Source organism: Meles meles, chromosome 1 (genome assembly GCF_922984935.1).
Source record: "Meles meles chromosome 1, mMelMel3.1 paternal haplotype, whole genome shotgun sequence".
NCBI classification, from domain to species: Eukaryota; Metazoa; Chordata; class Mammalia; order Carnivora; family Mustelidae; genus Meles; species Meles meles.
The window spans coordinates 182,530,609-182,554,421 of NC_060066.1; the positions used below are offsets into that span (position 1 = coordinate 182,530,609).

At 57.6% G+C, this 23,813-nt stretch overlaps 1 protein-coding gene across 5 annotated transcripts in view; it reads left to right on the plus strand.

The window, feature by feature from the left end:
• Positions 1-5,432: 5,432 nt before the first annotated feature.
• SLC6A9 (solute carrier family 6 member 9) overlaps positions 5,433-23,813 on the plus strand; it is a 31,746-nt gene continuing 13,365 nt past the window's right edge. Inside the window, exons 1-3 of one of the 5 annotated variants that reach the window (XM_045978970.1) lie at positions 5,433-5,679; positions 11,087-11,204; positions 23,338-23,494. In XM_045978970.1, the coding sequence (XP_045834926.1) occupies positions 11,175-11,204; positions 23,338-23,494 (187 nt within the window). In that variant the 5' untranslated portion in view covers positions 5,433-5,679; positions 11,087-11,174. Of the gene's footprint in view, positions 5,680-5,845; positions 5,909-10,245; positions 10,261-11,086; positions 11,205-16,854; positions 17,013-23,337; positions 23,495-23,813 lie in introns of those variants that run through there. The other 4 variants (XM_045978978.1, XM_045978982.1, XM_045978959.1 and 1 more) reach the window with 4 other exon arrangements.

Consider the following 23,813-nt stretch of genomic DNA (forward strand, 5'->3'; position numbering starts at 1 on the left):
ATTTCAATGGCCATACACCCAGTCATAGTTACACTCCAACTATCAGTATGGCACAAAAAATATCTACTGGGTGGCCATGCAACTCTGTGTGCATATTGTTCACACGGTGAGCGCGTAGGCTTGGGAGACGGGACCAACTTGGGTTCAAGTTCAAGTTCTACCATGTACTAGTTCTGTAACCTTGGGCAAATTATTTAACCTTCTTGAGCCTTGATTCTAGAGAATGGAGGTAATTCCTACCTTGAAAACTTGATGTGAGGACGACACAAAATAACCGGACAGGTGACAACACCTTGTCTGGCCAGAGGTGCCCAGGGATCCTGCTGTAACTGCCATGTATGGCTTTTGTCACCAGAGGGCACCAGGGCTCCAAGGTGTCCATAGGGGGTGCAGGAAGAAACCAGGCCAGAAAGACTGGGACTCCTGGGAAGGATTCCTGAGGCAGGTGCAGACTGGGAAGGTGTGGGGGTGCACACAGGGATATGCATGGGGCTGTACAGCCCCCGAAAAGCCCAGACCCCAGTGAGGTTCAGGACACCAGAATGTGCTGCTGGGTAGGATGGGCACCTCTGGGTGAGAATTCTGATCTCACCTAGGAAGCAGGACAAGGACTTACTATATACCAGGCCGTTTTCTATGCCTACTTCACACATACTTGATCCTCACAATACTATGATTGATGGTCACGGCTAATAGTATTCTTGTTGAGAAATATTGTAGAAACCGAGGGCCCAGCTTACCCGCATATGAAATGGAAGAGCTGGGGTACGAATGCAGGCATCTTGGCTTCAAAAACCCTGCTCCTAACCCCTGCTCTGCATTGCTCTCCCAGGGACCCCTCCCCTCTGCCTCCTGGGGCTCTGCCAGGACACCCTGACCCCTGCTGTCTGTCCTGGAGCTCAGCCAGACGCAGCTGACCCTTTCCCCTTTTCCAGCCTGCTCCCTGCCTGCTCCCTGGGCCTGCCCTGGTAAGAGGCTTATCAGGCGTGTGGGGGGGACAGATAAGGCAGGGCCCCCGAACACGGCTTTATCCAGTCCTGCCATCCCCAGCTGCTGGGAGTTTGGGGAGCTGCCAGCAGATGGAGCCCCACCCACCCAGTCCTGTGCCACCCACACCCAGAACCTGGTGTCCCTCCCTGCCATGTCACAGCTCCCTCTGATGTCATCATCTGTGGTGACATCATTGCTCCTCCTTTGAGTCTAAAGCGGCCACTGAGATGGGAGTTGGGGAAGTGGAGTTAGACAGGAGTCTTAGCCAGGCTCCAGGTCAGCAGGGTGGGTTGGGCTGGATGTCCCAGCATCCTCTCCAGGGTGGATGGCTATTTTTGGTATTGGCTGCTTCACTTAGAGCCACCCCTCTTCTGGTCTTCTCAGTCCAAAGAGGCTCTGGGTCTGGCAGGGGCTGGAGAAATCTCCAGGCCCATTGCAGGGTGGCTCTGGGGATCAGCCTCTAGCTCTGGGCTGGCCCCCTGCTCCCCACAGGGAGGCCTGATGCTGGCAAACAGGGGCCTTGCATCACTTCCCGTGGAAAGTGGTGAGGTGGGGAGGGACTAGAAGGATGTCCTGACGGGTGGACGTAGCTGGACCTGCTCTGACAGTCACGTGTGTCAGCTCGCTTGTGTCAGCAAGTTTACGTTCACAGCCTCTGACCAACACCATCCCACGCCAACAGCCGTTCCATCTCACGGCCATGCCTTTGGCCACAGATGGCCACGGGGTGAGCCACACCAACACAGCAGCACAGGCACACTATCCTACCTTCCACATGGGAGAGCGGGGACCCCTCTCCCCTCGTGTATTCCTCTGTATTCCTAGAGATTAGCAAATTCCCAGCACCTTGCACATGGACACTCCTATGTGGTGAGTCCGTGGATGTCTGATTGTACGGGACCTGTGACTCGGGTGGGGGTGGGCCTGGGAGAAAGCCAGCCCTTCTGTGGCCCCTCTTGGCCTCTGCAGACCCAAGATGGGGTCAATGAGGAAGCATAACTGCTATTTCCAGCACCACCCATGGCCCCAACTCCAGTGATGATCGCTCCCCAGTTTATACCAGGCCCTGAAGGGCCCTGGGCCATGCAGGGACACTGCTCCATCCCCTCCAGGTTGTTCTCTGGTGGGTTGGGACATTGGCACTCAAAATTGGGTATTAGGAATGTTGGGTGATCTAGATATTGGGGTACCCCGGGCATAAGCCCACCTGGGTATTGGACCCCTGAGGCTCTGGGTACTGAGAACTCTGGATTTTGGGTTCTCTGAAGTGTTAGGAGCTCTGGTGCCCTTGGCATTGGGTATTCTGGATTTGGGGAGATCTACATGTTTCAGAATCCGGGTTTTGCACGCTCTGGACATTGGAACTACCCACCCATCCCCTCCCCCACCCCCGACAGGGCCAAAGCCAACGTTTCCAGTCTATAGGCCTAATTTCACCTGGAGCTGCTAAGATCCATCCTGACATCCTGCTCTGAGCCCCATGATTGGCGCATGCTGCCCCCTTGGACCAGGGCCAGAGACAGCTCAACAGAATGATCTGAGGGACACACGGAACCCCACAGACATCTCCTGGATTGGGAACCAATTTAACCTGCTCCCTTGCATTAGGATAGGACAGGGAAGATGCAAGGTACTGAACACTGGGCTCCAAGTTCAAGGAGAAAGAATCTGAGAGCTGAGCCCAGGCGGGCCACTCCCAGCAATCTTGCCCTGTTCCTGAGGCTGGGACTCCAAGGAGGTGGAGATCAATGGTCAGAACAGGCTGCAACCCAAAACAATGTCCACCCTCCCCCAACGTCTCAGCAGGGCCCCTCCCCCTCTGCATCCCTCCACCAAGCTCCTTCAGTGCCCTCTAGAAGTGGCGCACATCTCGTCTTATCCCTATTGCCACAGACACACGCCCAAGCCAACAGTGTGTGTCCCAACAGAGGCCTTGATCCTGCAGGCTGACAACAAAGGAGGAAGCCAGCCAGCACTGGGGGATCCGACGCTGGGTACAGCCCTCCCAGGAAATAGCACTGTAACTGGAGGCTTGGGAGACACACCTTAGCCCACAGTGGGTGGGGCCCCGCCACAGGCTGCCTGCCCTCTCGCTGCCTGGCCCCAAGAAGACAAGAAGAAGCAGGTCAGCAGACCCCATTGGTACTCCTGTCTGTCCTAGGCCTGACCCCCCTAACTCTCCTGACAACGGTCCAGGCCAGCCATGCCCTTCCCACTTTGTGGGCCAGCTGCCCAGGGCCAGGAGCTCCCAGCCAGGGACGAAGGCCATCCAGTTCTGACCTGGGCTCGGCCCAGACCTGCCTCCCTTGGGGCCTCATTTTAGTTGGGGGAAAAAAAAAACCAACACAGCCGCTCTCGTCCCTGTCTCAGGGAGCCAAAATCTTTCTCAAGTTTCTCCTCAGGATTCAACTCACTGTATGGCTGCCTAAAGCCCTTTCTGAATCAAGGTGGGTAAAATGCACATATCCATGAATCTCTCTATATGTGTACAAATATATTTTGTGTTCTGTCATCTCTGTCTAGCAAAACCCTCATGGGCAAGTCTCCAACCTCCCCACCAAACACCCCAGGGAAAATCTTTACCCCCAACCCATGGACTAAGGTGATAACTGCCTCCTCACCTCCTCCCTCCCAATTAATGCCTAACTGTCCTCCCAGTAAGGCCTCTGAGCAACTCACCCTCCCCTGCCCCCAGTCCCAAAGCCTGAGGGCCTCCTGGGTGTCTGGTTCTGAGTCTCCTGAAATGCTTCCCTTCATATGGATGCCTTAGTGTGAGGTAGGAAGTCTCCTCAGGCCATAATAATCATCAGACACTTCATTGGTCTGCTTGGGGCCTTCTTATGCCCCTTTACCCTCCATCTACTGCTCCAAGAGCAAAGGAGCCCATTGAAACCCCCTCTCACACACTTCCTTGTCCCCACTCCCTACCTAGGGGCCTCTTCCAAGAGCCTCCAGAGAGGGAGGGAGAGCGAGACCAGAAACAGAATGCATGTCCTAGGCAGGAAGATCAAGGAGGGCTTCGATTCGATGCTGCCAGTCCCCGGAGTTGGGAACACACACACACACACACACACACACGCCACTGCACACACAAACCCACCTCCTCAAATCCACAGGTAAGCGGACACAGACCCAGCCGACCCCCTGGGCAGAGGTGCACTCGTGCACGCGCGTGCACATACACAGGACACTTGGCCATTGGTTCTAGAACAGAACTCCCTAACCTGCTGTCCCTGCTAGGTTTGGGAACAAGGTAAAAATACAAACAATCTGGTGACGAGGTATAGTGTCTCTCCAGATCCAATCAGGTCTCCAGTGTAAATAGGTTGTAAGGTCTGAGCCTACAGCCCTGGGGAGAGTTTGTGAAATGGGCTGTGTGTGGCCTGAGAACGCTCCTGTGGAGAGGAAATGTTTGTGCCTGATACCTGTTATCTTGCTCAATGCCTCTGATCGTAAATTAATCAAGTGGAATCTCACTTGTGTGACTTTGGTGTGTGCTCTCAGCTTCTCGGAGGGTGACCATCCCCAGGAAACAACAAGACCACAGTGGGAAACAGAGGGAGGGTCCAGAGGGCGTACCATCTCCCCAGGCTGGGTCCCTGCCAGGCAGATGCCCCACTCAGGCTGGGGCGAGACCTGTTTCTCTGACTGCCAGTACGAACTGGTGGCTCTCACAAGGGAAGCGAACTTTCCACCAACTGCCAGGCATTGCTGCCCAGGGAGGCAGCCTGGAGCAATGTGTTTTATATACAAGGATACACATTATCTCAGCTCATCCTCTCCACTTCACTGGGTAGGAAACTGAGGCTTGGCAAACTCCTTTTGGCAAAGTCTCTTTTATCTAGTATGGGAACTCAGGTCTGTCTCCCCAGGGAGGGAATTAAGGGGCCCAGATTTGTGTCTGCAGCCCTGCAACACAAGCAGCCAAGTAGGGCTGACCAAACAGTAGCCCAAGGAGCGTCCCTGGAGGAAGGATTACCCCTAGACCTCCAGTTCCGAGGATTAGGACCTGGGCCTTAACTCAGCTGTACCCACAGTCCCCAGAGGCACCGCTCCAAAGGCAATGGAATTTGTTCTGACTTCTCCCTGGGGGCAACGCAGGCGCAGAAGACCAGGGGCCTGGAGGGCCAACTCCAGCCCCAGCCCCCCAAAGCGCCCCAGGTCTTCTGGCTTCATTCCAGGCTAGTCCGAAGTGGGCATCGACATCTGCTTCCTTCAAGGGCCCCAGCTGGGGGTAGGAGGGGGGGCGGTGGGGGCAGCAAGACAAGGGCGAAGGGGGCTCCTTTGTGGAGCCCACTCTCAGGGGTTATGGGGATCAATCATCTGAAAGCTGGAGAGACTTGTAATTTTATTCCCTGGGAGGAGGAGCCTGAGAAGTCGGCCAGTGGGGTGGGGATGAAATGGGGGAGGGGGGACAGCGGCCAGGGGAGCTGTGTTCAGGGAGGGGAGGGACTTGGCTAGGTCTCCCAAGCCTTCTCCACTCTCCAAACTTTCACCAAACTCTTGGCCCCCGCCTCCCCGAAACCAAAACACAACAAGCTCTGGAGGAGCCGCGAGCGGCGCGGCGGGGCGGGCGGACTCGGCGGCGGCACTGAGCCTCGGGAGGCTGATGCAACTTTCCCTTTAAGAAAGCCACCTGGGCGCACCGCGGTGCGGACCCAGCACGCCTGGGCCGGGGGCTGCAGCATGGTAAGGGGGCTTTGGGAAGGGAGCGCTGCGGCCCGCGCCTCTGTCTGTCCTGCCGTCGGTCTGGGTTTGGTGGCTCCTCGGGGCTAAGCCCCAGGACCAGCGGGCGTGAGTGTGTGTGTGTGTGTGTGTGTGTGTGTGTGTGTGTGTATGATCGCGCTTGCATGCGGGCATCTGTGGGTAAGAGTGTGGGTGCACGCACGAGGATGTCTGTCTCGCCGCAAAGATCGGGGTAGGTGCGCGCGTCTGGGTGTCACCGCTGTCACCAAGGAGCTAAAGCGGGCGAGAACGGGGGGGGGGGGCGCGCTCCCGAAGTGGGGGGCGCTGCGTGCAGACGCCGGCTCGGTCGGGGGCGGCGGGCGCGGAGCTGTGCGGGCAGCGCCGGAACCAGAGAGTGTCACGGTCCGTCTGGGGCGCCAGTGGGTCTGCGAGCCGGGGGCCTGCGGTGGCGGGGAACCGGCCGGCCGGGTCTGCGCCCCGCATGCAGGCTCCCGCTCCATCTCTTCGCACCGCTGGCAGGCCTGTCTGCCTATCTGGCCCCTTCAGCCGGCCTGCCTCCCTATCTGCCCGCCCACCCACCGGCCCGGTTTGGGTTCCCGCGCGCCTGCGGGTCCCGGGAAGCCGCGCCAGGGGGTCCCGACGCCCCCAGGATCTTTGTCCGCGGCTCCCGGCCACGGCTTTGGGAAGGGACTACGGCCGTGCAGTTATTTTGGGGCTGCTACTCCAGGGAAAATCCGCGCCCTCCCTACCCCAACCTTCGTTTCGGGTGCGTGTGGGGCGGGCCCGGGCGGCCACAGGTGAGGGCTGGGGCCTGGCAGCCGGGGGCGCCCACCCCCAGCCGGCGCCCCGCACCCCGCAGCCACCGCCGGGCGGTAGAAAGCGGCGGGGCTGGGGCGGGACGGGAGGGGGCTAGCCAGGAGGGCCGGGAGGGGCCGGAGCCGGCCTGGGGGCGGGACAGGGGGCGGGGACCTCGGCGCCCCGGTACTTTTCCACAGCTGGGGCCGGGGGCGGGGCCGCCGCCTCCACACCAGCTGAGAGGCCCACACGTGGCGGCTGATGTAACACCGCCCCCCAACACCTAGCACCCCGATTAAAGCGGACGCACCCCGCTTCGAGGAATCAGGGTGCTACGGGCGGTGCCGCAGCTCCAAGAGCGACCGCGCCCCTGCCTGCCGGCCCGGGGCCTCCTCGCTGTTCGCCGGCTGCTTCTTAAAGGAGCCGCGCCCCCTTTCGGGCCTGTTCTCCGCAGACCACGCCCCCTCGCTGATCACTCTTAAAGGAGCCGCGTCTGCGGTTCGCTGACAGCTTCTGCACAAAGCCTGGGTCTATTTCTTTGCTGAAACAAGCCTGATGCCGCGGTTGCTAGAAGATGAAGGCTGGGGTGGAAGTGGGGAGCGAGAAATGGGAAAGGAAAGAAGGACCTGAGAACTCCAAAGTGAGAGAGCATCGGAAGGTGGGAGAATAGTGGGTGGGAACCGGTTGGCGGCACTGAGCATGCCCGAGTGTTTCCAAAGACCGCAGAGAAAACGCCCCCTTAGTCGGCCTACACTGCGACTGCGGCGGTGCCCGCTCAGTGCCCAGCCCTGGGGACACAGAAGAATCCCACGTTTTCCCTGGAAGATCTCTCCAGTTCGTGGGGAGCCAGATTTGGGCACAAGTAACCATGCCGCAACACTACATGTGATGAGCGTGCTCATGAGATGTACACGCTTTGGGGGTACAGTGAAAAGGTGACTGCAGCTGGAGGGGGAAGGAAGGCTTCTTGAAGAGAATGCTACTGGGACAGGTTTTGAAGCTGGAAGCTGGGTAGGATCTATACAGATGGTAATGGGGACAAGGATGCTCAAGGAACATGAAGGCAAGAACATCTGGGAATAGTCCCACATGGCCACAGGTGGCTGCAGGTAGCCAACTTGGGCTCCAGGCAAAACTAGAAGCTATCCCCAGCTCCCACAGCCCCTCCGCTCCAGCATCACAGTGAATAGAATTTGTTTCCTCCTCTGGCTTTCTTCTAAACTATGAGGTCCTTGAAGGCAGGGAAAGAGCCCATCACCTTTCCATTCCCAGAGAGGACTCCAAGGCTTGGCTCAGATGGACCCTTACAACTGATTGACAGACAGCCCCCTCTGGGGAGAAGGAAAGACAGAGCAAAGGTAGCTGGGTCCTGCGACTGCCCTCTCACCATCCATCCTCGAGTGGCTCCCAGGCAACTCACACCCAGCTCACCCGCTCCCCACTCTAAACCTGCAGCACCCCACACTCCTGTCCCTGGGCCTGGCACTGACTTTTTCCTGTTGCACCTGCAGAAACCAGAGATCCCCACTTGTCCCTCACCTCCTGTGCAATTCATCACCAAGTTCTACCAATGTCAGCTTCTATATTTTTCTCAGATCTGTGCACCTCTCCCCACCCTATGGCCACCTTCCTCATCCACACCCCGTCATCATGGCCTGGCCTCTTCCAGACTGACTTCTCTTCCACTAACCACTCCCTCCCATCCTTTCTCCACACTGTCTAGGGTGATGTTTTCAAAATGCACCTTCTGCCATTTGCTCCTGTCAGGTGCAACTCTGCCTTAAAGCCTTTGATCGAGACCATTGCCCTCAGGATAAAAATCAAAATCCAGGCTCCAAAGGCCCTGACCCTGCTTATCTGTCCACCTCCATCTTTGGCCACTTTCTCCCTGGCAATCTGAGCGCAGCCTCAGGGTCTTTGCACATATTTAATTTGTTTGAATCTCTCTTCCTGCTCTCTTCCTCACTATTGCCACTTTGCCTGAATAAGTCCCCCTGAGCCTCCAACATCGCTTCCTCAGGAAAGCCCCCTGTGACTCTCAAACAAGGCCATGTCCCCTTGCTCCCAGCTGTCATGGAAGGATCTTTCTCCCTCAGCCTTTGATTGTCTACATCTGAGTCGCGAGTTTGCCTTTCCCCCTAGTCTGTTAGATGCAGGAGGGCAGAGACCAATGAGTTCTTGCTGCCCAGCACAGGTCTGGCCCAGAGCAAGCCTGAAATATTTGCGGAATAAATTAATTGAATTGTGACCAGCCCTAAATGCCCACTAAACAATCTAGGCCATATCTGTTGGCTGTGGAGAACCATGAGAGGGAACTAGGGCTTTAGGGCTTTGGGAAGCTTAATGGATTGGCTAGAGGGGGAGACTTGCAGTAGAGTCCAAAATTAAGCAGAAACTTCAAAACTTACAAAGAAAATATTACTAGGTCCCATCTTCCAGTTAGAGAAAACTGAGGCTTAGAGAAGTTAAGTAACTTGCTTGGAGTCATATACGTAGTAACTGGCAGAACCAGAATTCCAGCCCAGGCCTACCAGGTCCCAGAGCCCAAGCTCTTCATCACATGCTAAACTAACTGCTTTCCAGTGGTGGTCCATATGTGGTACTTTTTGAATGGATGGACAGGGCCATTTAACAGAAATGGCAGAAGTGGGAGAAGCAGCAAAGCTTTCTGCCCAATTCGTTCATTCTCCTGGAGGCCACCACCAAGCTGTCTTCTGGTCACCAGTCAACACTCTGGGCACAAAGACTGTATTTGTAGTCTATGCTCAGGGATAACCTGAGTGAGAACACTCTGGAACCTGAGTTCTTGAGCAGAGTGCCCTCAGTTTATTTACCTAATCAGGGGACATAATAATTACCAACCCAAGAGGTGTATTTGAATAATGCCATGGGCTGTTATTACCATTTGTTGGCTGAAGAGGGACAGCTTTGGGAAAGTCAGATCTAGAGTTTACAGCTTAAGGAGGGGTGCAGTGAGTGAGGAGGACAAGGGTATGACCTTCTAAAGGAGCACAGACCCGCTCTTCTCCTGACTGCCCCCAAAAGACCAAAGCCATGTTCAGGGATCTCTTTAGGAGGACCCTTTGAGAGGCAGAGAGGCCAGACTGGGTGACTGACAGAAGGGAAATGGTTACAGGTCTTATCCATGCCCATACCCCTTCCCGCACCCGCCTTGGGGAGAAGACTGTACAAGAACCAAGTGGCGGGGGCCAAGTCCTAAGGAATCCAAGGGCTGATTTTCACAGGCAAGGAGCTTCCTCCTCGTCCCTTCTGGCCTTCTAAAACCTTTCTGGGCCTCTAGGAGAGAGGGGGTCCTTGACAGGTGGCTGTGGGTGGGGCAGAGTGGCACCGAACAGCCTTTGGAGTAGAGTCTGCTCCCTGGGAGGATGGAGAAGGCCCCAGAAGCTGAACCCAGTCCCTCCTGGGACCAGGCCCTATGGAGGTTGAACATCCTTGTCCACCTAATCCAGGTTTTCCTCCCATGAAAGAATTCCTTGAGGCTCCTTGAAGGTTGAATCCTCTCCTGAGGCTTCTCAAAAATGAGCGCCTATTGCATCCGTGTCTGACATTAAACCTGTATACACAAGCACGGCCATGGCCGCGCGGCCTCTCCTTCCGTTTGTCTGCCGCCTCCACCCGTCACGCCCACACTGCATTTCAGATGCTTCCTCCAAGGTCTCTGGCTGGCCTGCACCGTCATTCCAATACCTCAGTCTCACCCATTGCCCTTCAATCCCATTTGAGCAAGACATCGTGCTTGTGCGCCCTGGGCTAGGGGCAGGCGGAAAGGTAAATAAAACAAGGACCCAACCCGCAGGGAATGCACAGACTCAGGTTGATGGACAGAAAACAAATAAGTCTAGTATGAGTCGATAAGGACACCAGTAGAAACCTGCTAAAAAAAAGAAAGGAGGAAGCAGTTTGTTCACTCTGGTTGGGGAGAGTGCCAGAAAAGGCTACAGAGAAGACGTAACGTTTCAGCGTGGTCCTGAAGGATTTACAGAATTTTACTGGGTGAGCAGGAAGAAAGACGTTGCAGGCAGGGGAAGGCCTGAGGCAGGGCTGGGAGGTGGTCCTGCGTACCACATGTTTGGTGTTCACAGAGCCTGTGGTCCAGGTCCAGCTTACCCGGCTGTTCTGGAGCCCCAGATGAGTGGCACCAGGATGAGGAAGGAGCCTCCTGGCTGCCTGGCTGGGGTGAGCTTGGGGAGCACGTGCTGACTCCCCTTCAGGAGAAAGGTTGAAGCCATCCACACAGACGATGAAGGAATTGGACCCTGTCCCAGTCCTGTGTTCATTTTTTAATCTTTTATAGAATTGGGCATCTGGAGAGTCAAAAATAGACCTTTGCCCATTGGGACAGGAAGCCTGGAGACCAAGGGATTCAAGGGAAGGGTTTGAAGAAGGGTTAGGAAGGAGCTGATCGAGGGTCATCCGGAAAGGACCAGATGGGAAAGGGCCTGGCAGAGGGTGGGCCAGCCTGGGAGGGGAGTGAGGGCCTGCCAGCTGGTGGCCCGGGCCCAGCACTACCTGTTAGAGAGCTCTGACCACCCCACCTGGCTTGCCCTCCCTTTCCTGGGCCAGGTTCCCACCCCGCTTTCTGCTTTCTCCACAGCTCTTGAGGTCTGTGGTCTGAAAGGTGCTGGAAGCAGAGCCTGTGAGCGTGGTCCAGGACTCCAGGGCCCCCCCAACCTGCTGCTGCCATGGTAGGAAAAGGTGCCAAAGGGATGCTGGTGAGTACAGGAACCAGACTGCAGGGAGGAAGAGGGGGGGGTTATGAGCACTGCCCCCCGGAGGCCTTCTGCCGGCTGCCTGCCATAACAGGAGGGCCAAGGGGGGCTTCTTGAGGGCCCTGAGTCTGGCTGCACTGCTGGGGCTCCTGAGTAGTAGGGCTGTCCCAGACCCCAAGTAGGCAGCCCCTTACTCAACAGGCTCAATGGTATTGCAGCTCTGAGCCCATAACAGGACCGATTCTGCCACAGAGCCCACAACGGCACATCAGGAGGCAGGAGCGCACACCCCATCCTCATTACGAGAGGTGCTCTGGCCAAAAGACAGGAGGACACCCAGGACCATCACACAGTTGGACCCCCATACCCCATCCCCACCCCGTGCTCTGCCCGCCGCAGGGAGCATTCCGTATGTGCTAACCCAGGGGTCTTCAGACCCCGTCTGGTTTTACTCTCCTTCCCTGGTTCCTTCTTACTCTGAAAAGGAACAGAGAACATTTCATTTGAATCTTCTTCTGAGACCTCAGAAAACTACCCTCTCCCCCTTCCCCAAGCCATGGCCTTTCCTTTGCCCACTGCTGCGGAGCACAGGAGAGGTGGTAGTGAAGCCCCGCGAGAGGCAGCAGGCAAGGGCCGGGTGTGGTCAGGGCTTGAAGGAGGAAGACTTGCCGGTGGACAGAGCAGGTTGGCACTAGAAGCAGGAACTGAGAAAAAGATGTCAGATCCCATCCCAAGAGCAGTGGTTGTATTTCTTCTGTTGGGATCTTGCCTCGGGGACAAACTAGATGGGGCAGCTGTCAGAGGAGGAAGCCAGCGACGGAGCGCAGCCCTGCCCTTGGCACCTCTCTCGCCCACATCAATTCCTTCCGTTGCTTTTCTCATTCTGTGAAGGACTGACTGGCCTAGGGTCTCTGCAGAGCTCCCCCACCCCCTAAATAGGCCCTGTCTTTCACCAGAGATTTCTGGGGCTCAGAGTACTTGGTCCAGAGGAATGGAATGGCTTGGGAGCAGAAATGGGCAGTTTCGCTCCAGGGTAAGGCCCCTCCATTCCACCCCATTCTGAACGTCTAGCATTCAGTCCCTCAGGCCTGCTCTGGCCTGGCTCCTACGTCGTTGGAACACGTCTGAATGAACCAAGCTTCCGAAAGTACTCTCAAGCCAGCCTGAACTCAGGGTGCTCACAGATGGGCGGAGAGGAAGTCTCGTGATGGGGCCAAAATGGCCTCCCTTTCCCAGAGAACTCTGGGAATCGCCACAGGCCTGTGATCCGTAGGAAGTGGGGTGTGGCTCTGCCCCAGGCTACATGGAGATGCTGAACCCCATGAAACCTAAGAAACCCTTGGAGGATTCCCCGGCTGCTCTTCTGTCTTGGGAGTGACCCTGAAAGGACGGGTGGGAGCAAGCAGTCGAGATGCAGGCCACAGAGGGAACATGAATCACAGCGTCCCATAGTCCCTGCCCCGAGCTGGGCTTCCCGGACTTCGGGCCCTGCCCGGCCAGCCTGTCTGTAGAAGGGAGTGCTGCCTTGGGACGCCCGTTCCCAGCCCCAGGATGTGCCTAAAGATAGCTGGGGCTCGGATGCCCTCTGCCCTTTGGCTTCTGCCCGCCACTGCTGGTTTGAGGCCCATAACATCTGTCCCCTGGGCTCCCCCCATCCCCCACCACAGCGGTTGCTAGAGATTCTATTCCTGCCTCTTTCTCAGTTCTGCTGATGACCTTGGGCTACTCTGTTCTCGGGCCCCAGTTTGGAAACTGAAGCCATCTCCATTCAGGGCCTGTCTCTAGGACACAGACTGCGAGGGGCGCCGTCCCTCCTGGCTAGCTGAGTCAGCCCGTTTTTAGGTGTCTGTGCTCCCCTAAAGGCAGAGAGCTAAGGACACTCCTTTCAGACATGCCTTCCTCTCCATGCTGGCGTAAGGGCAGAAGAGAAGCTACGGAGGGCCACACATGTAAGCTGCAGGGACGGTCCCAGGCCTATGGCTTCTTTTGCCATTTGTAACCTGGTCTGCGGGGATGGGGTAGTTAACCCCTGCCACCGGGTCCTTCCTTCCATGCCCTTTCTCTCCAGTTTGGGTGTGAGGACATGGGTCCCTCCTCCGCCCCCGTCCCCAGGCTCTCTTCAGTGTCAGCAGACACCCTGTGTCATCCTTGGATCTCCTGCCCTGCTCTCCGTGGGGCAGGGGCCTGGCGGGGAAGCAAGGCCCTCTTCAGCACGTGCCCAGGCCCACATGCCTGCTGCACGTGTCCCTCCCCCACCCCCAGCCCAGATGGTCTCTGCCGGTCTAGCTCAGCTGCCTCCCTCACGCCTCAGCAGCTCCTAGGACAGGGCCATGTGAGAACCCAGCTGGCCAGGGTGCCTCCAAGCCTGGGAGCAGCTGGGATGCTTGGGGGCACTGGGGGATGGGTGGGGTGATACTTGCATGGAGACCTAGTGCCTCTCTCTGTTCCTGCATGGGGCGGGGCTGCCTGAGGCTCAGAGGACAGGGAGCTGAGGGAGAGGAGCCCAGGACAGGAGAACCCCACTGGGATCGGCTGTAACCACAAGGCCTCCCAGCAAGGTCACCAGCTGGCTGATTTGGTCCCCTCCCTGTGCCTGCTCCCCACTGACAGAGTCTTGGCCAACAGAGGACTTGGTGAGCCTCATTGGCCTCTCCCTGTGTCTTTGAGCACCCTGGTCGCTCTTGTCATTGGGCAACCTTGCAATGATTAAGAGCAGAGTCACCTGGGCTAGGGCGGTAGGCGCCAGAGCACCTAAATCATCCCAGAAGCCTTTACAAGCACCACAGGCACCCGGGGCTGCCCCGCCCTGACCCGCTCGGTTATGCTTTAACATAGGAGGATCTGTACAGTTTGTACACCTCTTATTTGCGATGCCCATCACAGGGCCTGGCACACAGTGAGTCGTCCCCCAGCCCACAGCCTGGCATGTGGCAAGTGCTCAGCTAATAGGGGCTTGGCACATGCTGGGAGTTTACCAAGCACAGGGTTTGGCCGACGTTAGGCACTTCCTAGGGGAAGAGCCTGTCCTCAGCTAGGCCCTCACCGAGCACCAGCCCCAGCACGAGGGAGGCGCTCACCCAGGACAGACCCGGCACGCATTGAGCGCTCATCTGTCAGTGCCAGGCGCACAGTGGGTCCTCCCCCAGCTCCACGCGGGGCATACCGTGGGTCCTTACCTGGCACGGAATTTGGCCTACATGGGCTTCTCCTCTGGCGCAGGATCTAGCCCACCGCTGGGGTTCGCTGGGGTTGGCCTAATAGGAGGGGGTGCTGTCTTCATCCCGGCTTGGCACCCTGCATATCCTTATAGCTCAGACTTTGTGTGTAGTGGGCCCTCTGCTAACACAGGTCCTGGCCCACAGGAGTGCTTTCCAAACACAGGTCCGGGGTGGTACAGCAGGTGCTTTCCTAGATCGGGGCCTGGCACACAGTAGGTACTCTCTTAACTCAGGGACTGGTACATAGTGGGTGTTCTTCTTAGAGGAGGCCTAGCCCAGAGTTGGGGCTTTCTTAGCCAGAAAGCCTGAACAGGGACCTAGGTGATCAACCAGGTGATTGGAGACACCCTCCCTATGAAATGGATGATATCTAGATCCAGAGGAAAAGGCTCCATGTTCCTGAGGCCTCCTCTCTGGACCTAAGATCCTACCCTCCCTTCCCCTTGGTCTCCTTCCCCTCCCCACCTTCCTGGGAGCACACCTGCTCCATCCTGTGCCCTCCCCTCCGCTCACAGGGCTTCCCTGCAGCCCTTGCCCTGCTCAGTCCTAGCTCTGCAGGACCGTCCCCCTGGAAGCACAGGGCACAACAAAGCAACTAGATTCCTTGCCCCTCTGGAGGCATGCCCACTCTTATTAAGAAAAGTCAGGGGTGGGGGCTGGGGGAGTCGGCCTCCCAAAGTGGGGCTGGAGCAGCTGGATCCCACTAATGAGGCCTCATTACGGCCAGGGCCCAGCTGGGCTGCTGCCGCCTCCTGTCCCCATGGCCAGGGCCAGAGAAAGCCGTCCAGCCAGGGCTGCCTGTTCTGGGCACCCTGCCCAGGCCAGAGCAGCCAGAGCCGGAGCCCACCCTGGGTGGAAGTGAGCATTTGGGCATCATGGGTGACTGGGCCTTCCTGAAGGCAGTGGCCCAGCCAGGGCCTTGGCCCGTCGTCTGTGCGCGCAGGAAGTCAGCGGAGTGTGACTGGGGACCTGGCTGCGTGAGGCTGGCCCAGGGAGATGCTGAAGTCAGTGGGGTCTGAGACCATTCTTGGGAGACTTGCTTGAGCCAAGGCTGGTCTCTATCTATCCCCAAATATGGGGATAATACCAAAGGATGGGTCTACATTGAGGCATCGGCAGGGGGAGGATGAAATGAATTTATATATATATGTAAAGTGTTTAGGACACTGGCCCATAGTAAGCACTCGCTATGTGTTATCTATTATCGCTATTGCTAATTCTCACTAGACTCGGTGATGGGTGGATATTATCCTTATTTCAGAGATGAGGAAGCTAAGATCAGACATATTTGCCTAAGTCTATATGGTGAGAAACTGGCTGTGCTGGGGTTTAAACCAGGTCTCTCTGACTCTAAATCTCTCTAAATCTTGTGCCTTTTTTGGTTTGTTTAAAGCCATCCTTAAAAAAAAAAAAAAAAAAAAAAAAGCCATCCTGACATGTTCCCTTCAAGGTCACCATACTTACCAAGCTCACAGAAAGGCTAGGTTTTCTTTACATCATAATGCATGCTTCCACTTGGTGGGTGTTTGCTAAGATTGTACCATGTGCCTGGCACTCTGCCGACCTATCCATTTCCAAAGAGAGGTTTGCCTTCCAGGATTGGAACACTCTTGTCCACCTTCCTGACCACTGGTCTGTGGCATCTCAGCATCAGCTGGAGACTGACCTGTGAGTGTGGTCTCAGAGAAGTGGGACTGGATGGGTCTGAGTGACATCCCGCCCCAGTGACAGGGACACCTGCTGGACAGAACCCAGCCCATACGGCACAGACTCCCAGAGCAACACGTCAGGCTCTGGGCAATGCAGTACAGATCTCTAAGGGTCCTAGTCCATGGGTCCTCCTTTGCCTGGACTCTGTGGTGACCACTCTCTGGGCTGGTGCCATCTTTCTTAGGACAGGTGACCGGGTAGTTCCTGGGACCAGAGCTTTCTTGCATGGTCAGCCACATTCTCCTGTGAGGACCTCAATCATCTTGGCTGGTTGAGGGTCTCTAGCTCTTGCGGGGGTGGGGGGGAACAGCTCCAGGGCCCACCCCCACTTCCCCCTGCCTGCACCACTCTAGGCAGTCTAAGGTGCTTTGTTAGGGCCCGGTGGACTATGCCCCCCCTTCTTCCTGCCCTTCACCAGGTCTAGTGCCCAATGGCACCCAACCACCCTACCAGGAGCCCACCAAGTGCCAGGCTTGGGAGCTCAGAAGCATCTGGGCCCTGAGGCCGCTCACTCTTTTACGCACTCGCTCTGCCTCACTCTGTGGTTGTGAGTGTGTGTGTGTTTTGTTCCAATAACTTGCTGGGAACAAGGGAAAAACACAACAAACCCCACGCCTCACTCCAGCTCCAGAGCACCCGCGCTGGGCTGCGTGGGGACTGGCCGGAGGGGGAGGGCCAGGGGAGGGGGAGGCAGAGCTTCGGGAGGAGGCGAGGTGAAAGTAATTGACGCTGCCCAGCCGGCAGTGGGAGAGGCAGGGATGCGTCAGTTCGCCTGGAGCTGGCGGAGGTGTGAATGAGCAGCAGAGACACGAGCTCTGCTCTGAGGGCTCATCCTGGGATGGCCTCTGCTTGTGGACCTGTGGCCCCCTCCTCCCCAGAACAGGTCAGTCACCTACCAGAAGGTTGAGCGCCCCCCTCCTGGAGCCAGGCTGGGCTGGGAGGCTGGGCTGGGGGTGGGGAGAGGGGCTGAGTGGTCTGTGCCAGGGAGGGGCAGGCACGGCCAGCCAGGGAGACGGACACCAGCAAAAGTGACCCAGAAAGTTACAACTGTGCGAAGGAGTGCAGGAAGAGTTAGCTGTGTGGTGGGGGCCTGGGAGAGGAGAGTGGGGGGGGGTGTGGGCTCCCCTAGCCCAAGGACCTGCTGAGAATCTGCTCTGTGTATCAAAGCTGCATTGTCCCAGCTCCCGGGGAGACGGGCCGGAGGTGCCCAGGAATTGTACTAATCAATACAGCCCCATTGTCCGTGCCACGGCAGTTACTCCTATGCGGAGAGTGAGCGAGGGGGTAGGGGGACGTGGTACATGGACTCAGCAGTGATGGTGGGGGAAGAGGAGGGGATGGGGATCTCCGCTGGGAGGAGAGAGACCCCAGAGGAGAACATTCACCAGTGTCCACGGCAAGTGCCCGGATGAGGTGGGCACCCTGTGGCCTCCTCCCTGGACGCTGGGGTTGGGCAAAGATGTTGGGGTAAATGGGGCTGATGGCAGCAAGGGTGAGGGGGACAGGGAGAGCCATCCTCCCCACCCGGTAGAGCATCCTGATTTGACCTTCAGAAGGCAAGAGAAGGAATGTCTTCTGGCGAGACTTAGGTTGCGTCCCGGAGAAGCATTATGCAGAGCTGCCCTCAGACCTCAACTGCCAGGGTCATAGACCAGAGCCACTTCTCTGAGTGCCAGCCCCACTGCCAACTGCCTGGGGTAGAGACTGCCCACAGCCGCTGCACGTGAGGCCGGGCTGCTGGGCTTCTCCAGGCCCATCCACTGTTCCCCACCTCTGCTCCCCAGGGCCTGGAGTGGAGCTGGGCATGCCTGGGGGTGCCCCTTCTGTCTGCTGTCCATAGCATTGGCTTGTCTCCCTCCACCAATCAGGGCTCTGGGCGAGACAGCGCAGGGTATCCCCTTGCCTCTCTCACCTGCTCTATGAAGGCTTAGACTCCTAACGGGTGCCCAGAGCTTTCTCTGAAGCCCTCCTGGAGGCCAGAGGCACTCACAGCCCCTGGGTACTGTGCGAGCCTCAGGCAGATTTTCCCATGGTCCTGCCCCTCCACCTCTGGTCCCTCTTTCCCAGATCTGGATCAGCGAGGCCAGATGAAGGACGGAAGGCTCTGTCATTGCAGGGCAGTGCTACATAAGGGCCAGCCTGGCCCCTGGACCAAGGGGAGAGAACTTGGGGGAACAAGAATCTAGGGGTATGAGGCGGTTGTGAGGTCTTCTAAGGCGGCCGCAATTTACTGTAACGGCGTTCCTGCCTGAATTCCCTGATGGGGCTCAGAGAAAGTTGCCAGTGATCTGGATTTGGCTCAAGGTCGGTCTGGGATGTGGGGTCTTGTCTGTCCTCCTTCATAAAGTTTGTCTTGGATGGGACTTCATCCCATGAGCAAACCCCGGGGCTGTGGAGTTCTGAACGAGAGGCCTGCTGGATCCCAGCGGGGCCCGCCCAGCCAGGCGGCTCCAGGATTCTTCTGTGTCCACCGAGAGGAGGAGGGAGCTCACAATTCACAAAAATATCCAGTGGACCCTGATCCGGGAGGGTGGGAGTCAGGAACCAGAGGAAAGCCATAGCCCAGGGTAGAAATCTGGGCTCTGTCCGAGTCTATGCATGGAGAAAAGAGGGGGTGCCTCCCGTGTTGGTGGTTACCTCTGGGAGGGGGCTCTGCGGCTTTGTTTCCTCTTCACGCTTTGCTGTGGGTTTCCATTTTTTGGTGATAAGCTTATAATGCTCTTATAACTAGAAGAAAAACAATAACATTAAAAAAAAAGTCATTTAGGAAGTTAGTGGGAACTAATGGGAGATTCAGAGGAGAGTCGGAAATAGGAAAATTCCAGGCAAGGCAGAACTACAGAGGGTAGTAGATCTGTTGAGGTGGCCTGGTCTGTGAACTGATTTCATAGTTAAGGACGCTGAGCCACAGGGAGTGGAAATGACTTTCCCAGAGTCTCTGGGGTAGCAGGCTCTAGAATGCTGGGGTTCTCACTCCTGGCACAGGGTCCTGCCCTGCCAAGCCCAAGGCACAGTGGGGAGATCTGGATTCTGCCCTCGGAGTTGAACACCGCTCGTTCCAGGAGCTGATCTAGCGGGGACTAAGCTAGGCACAAGGCTGTGTAAAGGACTTATGTAAGTGATTGTTCTGTATGGCTCACCTGGCTAGGCAGGCATGGCGTGGGAGGTGACAAGTCCTTGTGTGGGACTGGACCCTGCTGCCTCAAGGATGGCTCCTAAGGGGAAGGGCATCTGTGCATGTGTGGTCTTATGTGAGGGTCTTACGTGCATTTGTATGGTGGGCATCGTGGAGGACGATCAGCCAGCCTACTGCCCTCAACCACGGAAAGAAAGCCCCAGAGCCTACCTTCTACTGCACGTGGGGAGCTTGGGCCCAGGCCAGGGCTGTCCCTATCCTGGAGACCACCGATCAGGCCCATGGCCATGGAGGCCATGGTGGGGGCTATCTAGGGAGCCTGAGGAGGAAGCACCAGCCCATGATGGTTTAATTCATCACCGAGGTGTGAGCAGGGGAGGAAGGGAGAGCAGTGAGGGGCTGAGAGTGAAAGATGGGTGATGGGCAGGAGAAGCCTGGAGCCTGGCCAGTCAGCAGGGCTGAGCTGGGTCAGGCAGATGGGCCGCCGGTCTGGGTGAAACTGTGAGCACAAAGGGGTTCTTTCGGGAGGCCTGGGTGGCTCAGTTGGTTAAGCCACTGCCTTCGGCTCAGGTCATGATCCCAGGGTCCTGGGATCGAGTCCCACATCGGGCTCCTTGCTCAACAGGGAGCCTGCTTCTCTCTCTGCCTCTGCCTGCTTGTGCTCTCTCTCTCTCTCTGACAAATAAATTTAAAAAAAATCCTTTAAAAAAAATTAAAAAAAAAATAAAAAAAAAACAAAGGGGTTCTTTCGTGGATGCCCGAGAGCCGACGTCTACTGCAGAGACAGGTCTGAGCAGTGACACAGGTGTCTACCCAGCAGATGAAGAAAATGCGCGGCTTAGGCTAGGGGAAAGGACGCAAGGAGAACAAAATCGAGGCAAGTACTAGAAAAGTCTTGCTAGCTGTGGGCCTCTCTTGCGAGGAAGGCAGCGGCCAAGAGTGCCCAGAGGAGAGCAGAGAAGGGACCCGGAGCCCTCAGAAGCCCCACGGGGCATGCATTTTGGAGATCCTTTCCTCTAGCATACTTGGAGAAAGGGGGCTTGCTATGTCCTCTGCAGAGAGCCAAGCCCTCACCAGCCAAGTCCCTTGAATGTAGCTTGCTCTAGCACAGAAGTCAGAGGCCTAGCCGTGCTCCCACGGTGACCTCCCAGCCACAGCTCCGGGAGTCTGCCGCGTGCATGGTGCTGAGCCGCAGGGCCCGGGAGCCTGAGTGAGTGCTGCGTCTGCGGGGCGCTTCTCACAGGGCTTGCAGAGTATCGCTGACCCCCAGCTCCTTCTGCCCCGCAGACCCTTAGTGTGGTCAGGGACTCCCTCTGAGCCCCATCCCTGGCTCCCCACCCCTGGGCCCAGTCCCAGGGCCCCTGCCTCCCCGAGGCATTGATTGTGGTCAGCATAGCTAAAGTGCTTAGCCCGGGGCCCGTGGTGTGCGGCTCATTAACTGAGTGGCGCTGGCTCCTGAGGGCGGCCTGGGGCACGTGGCTGGGGAGCACCCGCACCCTCCCTGTCCCCCTCTATGCCAGGGAAGGAGCAGACCTCAGAAATCCCAGTCAGGTCCTGCTGAACTTGGTCGGGGGGCTGGGAGCAGGACAGATGCCCCAGCCTTCCAGCCTTGGGGATCTCGGTATCTGCAAGGAGTCCTGCCTTTGCCCTGCCCCGTGAAACACTCCTGGCCCCTCGGCTGTCTCTGTTACAGCTGTGAGCGCTGCTTCATGACCCCACCCCTGTACTCAGCAGCTGCCACAGTCTCCCATTGTGCCCCTAAGTAAACAAGCCTTGGACAGAATAAAAGTGTTATTGTAGGGTCAACATATAGGAGCCCTATTTGGCTGGGATTTGTTTGGGAATGCAGAAACTGTCCCCCAGCCGGACTCACACCCTCTGAAAAAATGCCCCTCTACCACCCGGACCATACAGAATTGCTAGGTCTGTCCCCAAGAAGGCCCTCGGAGGTGGTGGCAGCCTTAGGCAAGATTTTATATAGGCCTGTCCCCGAGGGCACCCTCAGACTGTGAGCCACCCTCTCCCAGAGCCAGACTGGCCCTCAAGCCCCTTCATCAGGGAAGCCTTCCTGACCTCACCCTGAGAGCCCCCCCGCCTGGCCTCCTTCCTTATTCTTGTGCCCTGAGAACTTCTGCTTTGTGGTCACCTTACGGCTGTGATATAAAAATCACGGATTTGTTTCTGACATTACCGGCTTGCTCCGCCACCAGATTCTAAGCTCTGAGTGCACGGCCGTGTCTGTTCAATTCACTGCTGGGTCCCCAATGCCTGGGGCGGGGCCTGGCACACAGAGGGTGTTAGTAAGTCTCCGTGGTTGCGGGAATGAATGCATGCGGGTTCTTCCAGCCTGTCAGCCTGCTCTGGGCACTCCTCGAAGGGGACCAGACCCCGGGTCTCAGTGCCACGTCCCCAAGCCTCCCTCGAGGGTATGAAGGTCAGCATCTCCTCTGGGGTCAGTACCAGTTTGGGGGAGCAGGATGGTCTCCCACAACACCTCACAAGAGTGTCTGTGTTCTAGGGGTCAGGGTACGCAAGCCGAAGGGTGCCCACCGTGGGAACCAGGGGTCCATGGTTGGGGCCTCTACTGGCCCCTGGGGCCTCCCGTGTCTGCATTCCCAAATAGGCCGTTCTGGAAAGCACACAGGTCCCCATGAAGCCATTCCTCCCCTCTGCATTTGTCAGTCAGTGTCAGGATCCGATAGCATTTCAAAGCACCAGACCTCTTTGTGTATGGGCCAATGTCACTGTTGTCCTTGACTGTGTCTCTTTCAAGCTGAGGGTTGGTGTCACTTCAGCCACATCTCTCAGGAGCCATGCTGCTCTGTCTCCAATCTTGGTGTCCTCCAGGGACTCCTGTCTCTTTCTCTCAAGGGAACAGCCCATCTCTGAGAGGCTGTCTCTGTCACTCCAGGGCTCTGTTTTTCTCTGCTGGTGATTCTCAGGGTCCCTGGTCTCCAGTGAGACCCCCCCAATCCTTTAGGTGCTCCATCAGGGTGGCTTGATTTCCTGGGAGGAGGTGGGAGGGCCATGGCATGGGGAAGGGGCATATTTACACTTGTAAAGAGACTTGCTGAGTCAGTTCCAACTGTGGGGTTGGGGTTCAATAGGGACTGTCCTCAGTGGGGCCTCAGGCCACCCAGCCCGGCCCTGAAGCTCGCCTGGGCAGGCCTGGCTTCCTCTCCTTGGGGCGAATCCCCTCATCGGCCCCTCCTGGCCAGCCCCCTGCTCCACAGCCCATCCCCTCTCAGCTCAGAGACCTTTTTCCGGAGTCCCTCCCTCTGTTTCCCCTAGCAGAGTCTGTCCTCCAAGTCTGGCGTGGTGCCTACAACTCTGGTCTCCTCCCCCAGCTCATGGCCAGCACCACCCAGCCCAGGTCAGCTTCCCCAGGGCCCCCCCAGCCCAGCTATGGCAGTATAGGTGGCTCCCTTGGGTCCTCCCATCCTGAGTCCCAGAACACCCTCCCTGATTCTGGCCCAGTTCAGTTGCTCTCCCATCTCCCACCTTGAGGCCCTGCCATCCTGTGCCCCCAGGAAAGTGTCTTCAGCTGGGGGAGGGGTCCGGCATCCCCTCCCCCGCACGGCCTGCCCATGGGCAGGCGTGCTTAGCCTGGTGATGTGGTCGTGGCGGGTGGGGGGGGGGGCTGTCTGGACACAGGCCCCTTTGTGCCCAGCCTGACTTGGCTGCTTGGTATGAGGCTCAGCTGCTCCCAGATCCTCACCCAGAGGGGAGAGGGGTGGCTTTGGAGGGGCTGGGGCTGGGGGCTCTGGACTTGAGCTCCCTCTCCACATCCCACCTCTCAGATGTTGGGAGTAGCTGCTCAGGTGGGCTGGTGCCCCTGGCACAGGGTGCTGGGGGGCTGGTGAGCGAGGCCCCGCTTGGCATCCTCCGGCAGCCGCTCCTCCCTCCTCCCTTCTCTGCCAGGCCTGCCAGCAGCTCCTGCCAGCAGACGGGAAGCCCAGGGTGGGGGTGGGGGCTTGGAGGGTCCATACTGTCCCCGCTGGGAGAGGCCCAGAGAGTCAGGCACGGGAGCACAAATGCCTTTCTGATGGTAGCTTCTCTCCTGTCCCCACAGAATGGTGCTGTGCCCAGCGAGGCCACCAAGAGGGACCAGAACCTCAAACGGGGCAACTGGGGCAACCAGATCGAGTTTGTACTGACGAGCGTGGGCTATGCCGTGGGCCTGGGCAATGTTTGGCGCTTCCCATACCTCTGCTATCGCAACGGGGGAGGTACCCAGCGGGCACAGGGCAGGGACCACCCACTCGGATAGAGCCTACCCACCAAGGCCCGGGCTCCCCCCTCCCCGGCACAGACCCCTCTCCAGACAGGCTGGCCTCTGGCTCTCATCTCCTTTGCCCCAGTCCCTGGCTTAGGTACCCTTTACCTAAGGCACGATCACCCCCTGACCCTGGCTGTCTGGTGTTTGGGCCTGACCCTGCTAACCTGCTCCCTTGAGGTCAAGAGAGGTGGAGAAAGGCACCTCAACCTCCCGAGGTTCCCTGTCTTACACCCTGTGTGTGTCAACAGCCCCCTGAATGGCTTGGGGAA